Genomic DNA, 7,918 nt, shown 5'->3' with positions numbered 1-7,918 from the left:
AACAAAGATGATTCAAGGACTGGAGCATCTCCCTTATGAAGAAAGTCTGAGAGAGCTGGGAGTCTTTAGTCTGGAGAAGAGACGGCTGAGGGGAGACCTCATCAATGCCTATAAGTACCTAAAGGGTGGTTTGAAGGAGGAGGGAGCCAGACTCTTTTCAGCAGTTGCCAGTGAGAGGACGAGGAGTAACGGGCACAAGTTGGAACATAGGAGCTTCCACTCAAATATGAGAAAAAGCTTCTTCACAGTGAGGGTGACAGAGCCCTGGAAGAGGCTGCCCAGGGAGGTCGTGGAGTCCCCTTCTTTGGAGATTTCCAAGACCCGCCTGGATGTGGTCCTGAGTAACATGCTCTAGCTCTAGGCAATCCTGCTTCAGCAAGGGAGTTGGATTAGATGATCTCTACGGACCCTTCCAACTCCAAAAATTCAGTGAAATTCAGTGAAATTCAGTGAAACTGTCCCACTGGGTGCATTTGAGGAGCAGCCCCAGCGCCGAGTGGGGATTGAGCCTCCATCAAGGCTTCTTGACATTGTGGGGTGGTGTGGCACGGGGGCTCTTTTGGTGGGGTCGGGAGCTGGCCGGGGCTGGACAGCTTCTGCTGTTGGTCCAGGCTGGCCGGGGAGAGGCCTGTGGGGCGCAGGGGCTCCCGGGAGGCCGGTCGTGGTGCCGGTGATGCAGGTGGAAGCAACGGCTGCTGGCGTTGGGTCCATCTTTCAGGGGGTCAGGTGGATCTGGACTGGACACATAAGGGTGAATTATTGAGAGCTTGATGAGTCGGTACTTCTCCAAGACACCCAAGAAAGTGAGATGGAAGGCCTGGGCTTCTGGGCTTGTGCCCAGTCACTGCTCCAACACTGATTTACATCTACTGCGTTTTTGGCCAACTGCAAGATGATGCTAAACGGCAGCCTTCCAAGACGAGGGGAAGAAGCTGCAGCAGCCAGGCCAGCCGGGGGAAGGGCTCTTCCACCAGAACTTCCTGCCCTGCCCTGGGAGCACCAGCAAAGCCTATATTCCTCCCATCCCAGCTGTCGCTCTGCAGACAGGAAATCGAGCAGAGCCCCAAAAGCTTCCAAATCAGCATCTCCAGCTGACTTGCAGGACTAGGATAGGGCAGCAAGCCTTGCTTGGGACCCCGCTCTCCCCCCTGGCCCTGGCCCATTGCGCCAGCAGAGCTGTGGGGCAGCTGGACACAAGTGCAGCACGTGCCAGGACCCCAAATCTGTCCCCGACCTCTGCGCAAACAGCTCTGAGTCCTCATGGTCCCAGTGGGGCAGCGGCTGCCCCTGGCACCCGGCTGTGGCCACCACTGGCCGCAGAGGCCCTGGACCATCCCTGGGGCTCGGAAGCGCCCGCAAGGGCTGAAACCCAGCGTGGCTGCGGCGAGGCTCTGATGGATCCCTTCCTGCTCTGCAGGCTACAGCCCGTCCAGGTGTGGAGCAAGTCCCACGGCTACCGCAGAGTGAAATACACCCACCGTGTAGTGCATGCATCTTTTTGAGAATGTCCATGAGGACTTCAGGTGGCTCCAGGGTCATTTTCTCTTCTTCAATTGCGTTCTTCTCCCTTGGAAGACCTTCACAGAAAGTATTTGGTTCACTCTCGTATCAATCAATTACAGAAAAGCAGTGCAAAGCCGGTGAGGTCAGCAGGGACAGACAATTCCCCCTGCGACCTCAGCCGGGATCTAGGGCAGGATCCAGCCAGGGAGATGGAAGAGCCTCCCCTTTGGGCATGTTTGTAAAATAAGCACCCAGGAGAAGCCTCCACCATTTATTGGGACCTCCGTTGGCCCCAGGGCACATCACTGGGCCCAACCCGTTCCCTCTCTGCTCTCCTCCACGTCTGCGCATCGGGCACGGAAGGAGCAAAGCCATTTCCCATGGAAAAAGGATTACAAGGGAAATGCTCCTTCCTCCCACTGGCTCAGCTGTGGGACTGCTCTGGGGCTCACGGACAGGAATAGGGCAAGAATTCGGGAAGCCCTTGACCCTGAGAGGGTCTGATAGGAAATGGCACATGAACAAGCTCTTGCCACATTGTCCCTGTTGCTGCTTTCAAGGAAAGGGACACTGAGAACGTACCTGCAGGAAGCCCTAAGGGATGCATGCCAAGATCCAGTGGATAAGCAGGATGACCATTGCCACCACTTTCATCTAGAAGCAAGCAGAGATGAGAAAGGTTTCCATTGCACGTTGGGATCCATTTCTACTTTAGGGACCTGCAGAGACTCTCCTTCCCTGCCCTGGGAGCACCAGCAAAAGCCCTGGGAGCAACAGCAAAGCTTACATGCCTCCCATCCCCGCTATCTCTCTGCTGACGGGAAATCGAGCACAACCCCAAAAGCCTCCAGATCAACATCTCCAACCGACATGTGGGACTAGGAAAGGGCAGCCAGGGTAGCCAGGGATCTTGGTCCCCCCTGGAACTTACAGGAATATTAGTACATATAAAGAACATAAATGGACTTTATGGAAGTAAGTTCCATAAATGGAAATTCTTCTATTTCCACTAAGAGAGCGTTTCTGCGAGGCATTGGTTATGTTCTGATGTGTCGCAGAGCTCAGAGGAGGTGCAAGCACCTCCTGAAAAAGGCACACTTACCTGGCAAAACCACCAGTGATCCCGACGTACATCCTGGAATTACAGCCACTCAGAAATAGGACATAGTCGACTCTTCCCACCAAATAATTCCAGAATCCCTTAAAATTCATAGAAAAAGAAAAAGCAAACGTAATGTTTAGTTTAAATTGATAGCTAATCATTAGCTTTAACAGGCTTTACAAGCACACTATAGTGCCCTTGAAGGAAATGCACACAAATAAGAAGATGGTTGAGAAAGCCCCGGGTCGCTACCTACAGCAAGTGCAGGAGTGTGACAGCAAGTATTGTGGAGGCAAATCCGCCTCTGCAGTGATGCTGTTGTGATGGAAATGAAGACACACAGCAAATAAGCCCAGGTACGAGCGGTAACGAGGTAATATTTAAGGAGTGACATCACTTACTGAGGTGTGCTGCGGGCTCCCCGGCACCGGGCGCGCAGAGGCAACGGCCCCCCTCCTGGCTCCCTCCAGGGACCGCGGGTGAGGCTGGGGACACACGGACGGGGCGCCTGGGAAGGACAGACTGAGAACACGTATGAGTGAAGGGCAGAGGGTCACCCCAACGCCAACTCCCACGGCAAAGCCACAGCCAAAGGAGTAACGGGACGAGTCCAACACCCCGCACAGCTCACGTTTAAAAAGATTCCAAATCTGGCTGCTGTTTCTCAACACGGGGATGTTTTGATAAATAGCACACCAAAAAGCCTCTTCGGTGTTACCCCTCACTGTTTGCACATCTAGGTGGGGTATTTATCCCTCTTTACTGTACTTTGGAACCAAATGCCTTTGCAGCACCACCAGACAAATCAAAGGCTACCGAGAAGGGATCCCAGTCTCCACAGCACCGACCATCAGCTCCACCAGCTCCTCTCTAATTTAAGCTGAAGACTGAACTCAGCCCCTCTGAAGCCAGCAGCAGAGATCCCATCGCCTCAGCGGGGCCGGGACACCGCTGGAAGGGATTCCCTGCATTTCAAGCCTGAAGAGTTGAAGTTCTTGGATTACACAAAATGAGAAACAAAGAGTTTTAAATGATTTATTTGATTTCTCCACATGATCACAGTTATAGTTTTACATCAATAGGGTTTGTTACTACTTACAAACAGAATGCATATTAAAATGAAAGCACTCCTTTCTTCCCCATAGTTACAAAAGGGGTCTCAAGCCTCCCCAGAACAGAAGCTTCTTGTAAGCATAATGGTTTTTGGAAGTCTTTAACAGTCTGCATTCAAGACCTAATTCTAACAGTTTAATACAACTCAAAGCTGATTTAAGTTCCTAGCAGGAGATAGGCAACCTCAAAGTGACTGCAGACTTATAGTAATACTAATTTACACACTATGTACAATTTAGAGAATTATCTATTCCCCCTACTGGTCCCATTCTCGCCACCCCCTTGTCTCTTTTCCAAATTTAGTCTTGTTATTGGTTCCACTTTTCTTTTAAATATATACACAATAACCCATTTCGCAGGCAAGAAGTGCGATGGTATTTTACAACGGAACAGCAAAATGCATGCTTAACTGCAGAAAACACACAGCTTCATATGGAACAGCAAGTCAACATCTAGAGATTCATTGTTTAAATATCTGCTGACTGTCTCTCAGCTCATTTTATCAAGAAACAAGAGGCTTCTGCTGCATGCAGTACATGATGGGAAAATCATTCTACACTGTATGTTAGACTTGGCTTTTTTTTTTTTTTTTTTAGATATTTCCACTTATGTGTCTGGCTTCTGTTTTTTTTTTTTTTTTTTAGTTTTTGTTTTTTTTTTTTTTTTTAGCAATACAAGACGCACATTATATTAGGATGAACTTTGTTTTTTGTTTTTACATCGTTGTACATTTCATTCTTAACTTAAAAAAATAAAAACCCCAAAGATATATTTGATTGTTGTCCCAGAAAAGATTTTTCTTGCCACACCTTCATTCTTTACGTTTCCCTTTCATTTTTTCAAATCAGCATTACCACTTCGCCACATTATTTATGGGAAAAGAGAAACACGGCCACTCCATGCAGCTCTGTACCAGTTTTGAATTGGCAATGGCATTGGAGAAAAAACCCTCTCAATTCTACTCCTGCCCGCAGGCTGGAAAAATTAATTTTCTTAACCACAGGCAGTGTTATAGTACTGTCATTTTCCTGTTCTAGGCGTGGGCCACACTGCTCTAAGAGTTTGTTAATCAAGGATGGAGTTGGAGAGGTTATACTACAGCCCTAACCAAGCAGCAAAGTTCTCCAGACTTATGCTGACACCAAGACACATCGGTTTGTTTAAAGTACATACAAACACACAGTCTAAAAAATAAAAATAATTAAAAAAATTCCACTGTTTCTCCTCATTGACTTGAAACTATTTAGAGTTTACAAATACTGTGCTCTTCTATGACCAGTTTTGTTTTTCAAACTAGCCTCAGAATGACGTGTGATTTCCCACATGCAGCTGGGTGCACCCCGAGGGCAGGCGCCAGCTCTGTCCCCAGGGGTACATGAACTCGTGTGTCAATGGCTTTTCGGGGTGCACACTGGTGACTTCTCCACAATACTGAGCTGAGGGCACATGGAAAACCAGTGGGCAAACATCAAAATGTGGCTTACTGTGCAAGTTCAGAATATTTATGCGTAACTCTAATTTAAATGAATGAAAGGGGTTTTTTGCACATAAAGCAAATGCAGATCTGGGAGATTCAGCATCTTCGTTGTTAATTAACACAGCCAGAGTCAGAATTTCCTCTCCACTGCTACCGCATGCTCTGTATTCCATACACAGGCAATTTCACTTCCATCGTAACTCTGCATCTGAACCCAGTACAGACGCTGTCACTCAGTGAAGAGGAGCACTCTTACCTCCGTTTTAATTAAAAGATGCAGTTTCTGGAAGATGTTTGTACCTGAATGGTTCTTTATCTTTTCTGGAACAACCTATAAATTACAGTTAGACTCTACTATTGGTACAGATGTATGAAGAAAAGTCTACATATTGAAATATGTTATCACTTTACTTCAACTAATATCAACAGTAACACTGATATATTTTGCAAATATACAATATGTAGAGTGTAGCCTCACACTAATAACATTAGATGACATGCAGACAGTTCTACTTTCCCTTATAAGAACAGTATATATTGTTTTAAACTGCAAGGAACAGAGCCTCAGGGGACCCCTACGAGCCCTCTTAAGGTAAGCCGCAGAATTTAGTATGAGTGATACTTAAAAATAATGACTCCTTTTCTTTTTTTTTTTTTTTTCATGAAGATAATTTAGAGGAGAAGGAGCAGAAGGGGAAAACATATTGCACATGTGTGAAACGAACGTGGACAGCTCTAAACAAAAGGCTAAACTCTAGATTGCTGTATTTGCTCTCTGTGGAGGTTAACAAAGTGCTCAGTTTGCAGTTTTGCTGGTATTGTGAGATCAATGGTATGAAAGGGAAAAACTTACTCAACCTCTCCCCCCGCCCCCCAAGTATCAGAGATGCCATGAGCAAGCCGACATGAAAACTCACTCTCTCCTTCTCATGTCCTTGTTATTCCTGACAATTCTACTACTGCTAAACAGAAAATGGACTGGTTGTTATTATTACTTTTACCCATCTCAGACTGGAACTTTTTGCTCATCCTCTTCAAGGTTTGCTCTTAGGCTGGTACAGTTTTGCAGTTGTGATTCCTTTGTCTCTACTGTTTAGGTGTAAAGTCCTTGCAGTGGCTCAAAATGCTGAAACTACAAAGTAGGCGCCATGTATAACTTTGTACAGGATTTCGGGATAAAAATTGTATAGAAATTTGCAAATGGTTCGATTACAACACATAAGCAACAACAGCACAGCCTGTTTTCATGTGATGTCTTGCAACTAACTGGACTATGAGAGTGAGGGTTTGAGCGTAAACTCAGCCTGCTGAGTGCTGGGTACTTTCAAACTAACAAATGTGATGAGTAAAAATGGTGAAGCCACTTTGTTGCTAGCACATGGCTACATGGAATTACAGATTTTGTTTTAATATATATATATATATATATAAAAAAACCCTATACTAAATTCTAAAACAAACCTTCAAGCTTTAGAGCGCTTCCAACTGGAAATGCTCTGACTAGAATTCAGCTTCATTTGGGGTAAAAATGAGAAATTATGGTGAAGAGGAAACAAAGTAGCTGAGAAAGATGGAAGTTTGCCATTTTCATGTTTGAGATGAATGTTTTTGCAGTGTTTACATGCACCTGTCGTCACTCTTCATGTGTGTTCCTTAAATCATAGCCATACAAAAGAAATGTGGATCATGTAAATTCACAGTTATCACAGCCTTTAAAGTGTCTAAGAATTTGTGTGACCAATGCCTGAAGATGACCAGTGGTAAAAGGCCATCCTACATTGCTACGGTATAATTACTGCATCTTAACGAGTTTGCTTACCTGAAATAGCACAGCAGTTATAATACTGATTACGTATGATATTATCGTGTTAATAAAATAAGGATTTATACAAAGCAGTATTTGACTACAACATTTAAATGCTATGTTACTTGGCACATTTAGTAATGATTGCTTAGAAATCTTAGCAAGCCCAGAGGACTTGGAATGAAAATACTGAAATGTCGGAAATTTGTTTCTAACGTTTAATGTTTTTGGTCTACTCTTTCATATGCTATTCATCTATTATACTGTCCTATCAAGTAAGTGGAATTCCTTGTAAAGTCTATATTGCTAGTTTTGTGGACTGAAAAAATTTCTTTCCAAGCACAAATGTTAACTATACAGTATATATATATTTATATGTATATATTTATATTATATAAAGTTTACTTACGTACTTTCATCAACCATATCAGGTCTACTTATTTTTTTGCCCATTGACAATAAAAGAGCAAGAATGCAACACTTGGTTCTGTATCACTTTTTTTTTCCCTTTTTTTTTTTTTTCATAGACTAAGTTTTTATTACGCATGTAAAATTGTCAAGGGATTGGGTGTAAAAGGTAGCTTTACTCATATTCAGCAAGCAGCATGTTTTCAAGGCAGTTTGGAAAGAAGGACTAACCAGGTGGTGAGCGTCTATCGAGTAGATAAGTAAAACCAGTATCGATTGCTCTAACTTGAATTATTTTATTTAGTAACAGCAAGCCTTTAAGCTCACACAGCTCGATTAAATCGTGTAGGTAAAAACTGACAATTTTATTTGTTGCTTCCTGTAAGTGCCTCTGTAACTTTTGTTTAAAACTACAGTTATTAGGAGGGCGAGTAGGCTCTAGACTATTGTGCTGATGCCACTGTGTTTGGGCTTGGTGCTGGCGGAGGTGGAGGGAGGTGGTGGCGGTCCG

At 44.6% G+C, this 7,918-nt stretch overlaps 1 protein-coding gene and 1 long non-coding RNA gene across 2 annotated transcripts in view; both read right to left on the bottom strand.

Moving 5' to 3' along the window:
• Nucleotides 1-370: 370 nt before the first annotated feature.
• On the bottom strand, nt 371-3,123 carry LOC106897673. The gene is made up of 5 exons (XR_001413814.1): nt 3,007-3,123; nt 2,606-2,703; nt 2,086-2,157; nt 1,479-1,577; nt 371-737 (listed from the first exon to the last, which is right to left on the bottom strand). It is a non-coding gene; the product is annotated as an uncharacterized LOC106897673 (long non-coding RNA).
• Nucleotides 3,124-4,350: 1,227 nt separating this feature from the next.
• Nucleotides 4,351-7,918, bottom strand: part of IQSEC1 (IQ motif and Sec7 domain 1) — a 148,175-nt gene continuing 144,607 nt past the window's right edge. The window contains exon 14 of the mRNA XM_014958445.1: nt 4,351-6,327. Within this exon, the coding sequence (XP_014813931.1) occupies nt 6,289-6,327 (39 nt within the window). The 3' untranslated portion in view covers nt 4,351-6,288. The remainder of the gene's footprint in view (nt 6,328-7,918) is intronic.

The sequence above is a fragment of the Calidris pugnax genome, unplaced genomic scaffold, assembly GCF_001431845.1.
Source record: "Calidris pugnax isolate Ruff unplaced genomic scaffold, ASM143184v1 scaffold336, whole genome shotgun sequence".
NCBI lineage: Eukaryota > Metazoa > Chordata > Aves > Charadriiformes > Scolopacidae > Calidris > Calidris pugnax.
The sequence above is the reverse complement of the archived record's forward strand: the minus strand, read 5'-3'. Positions and strand labels throughout refer to the sequence as shown.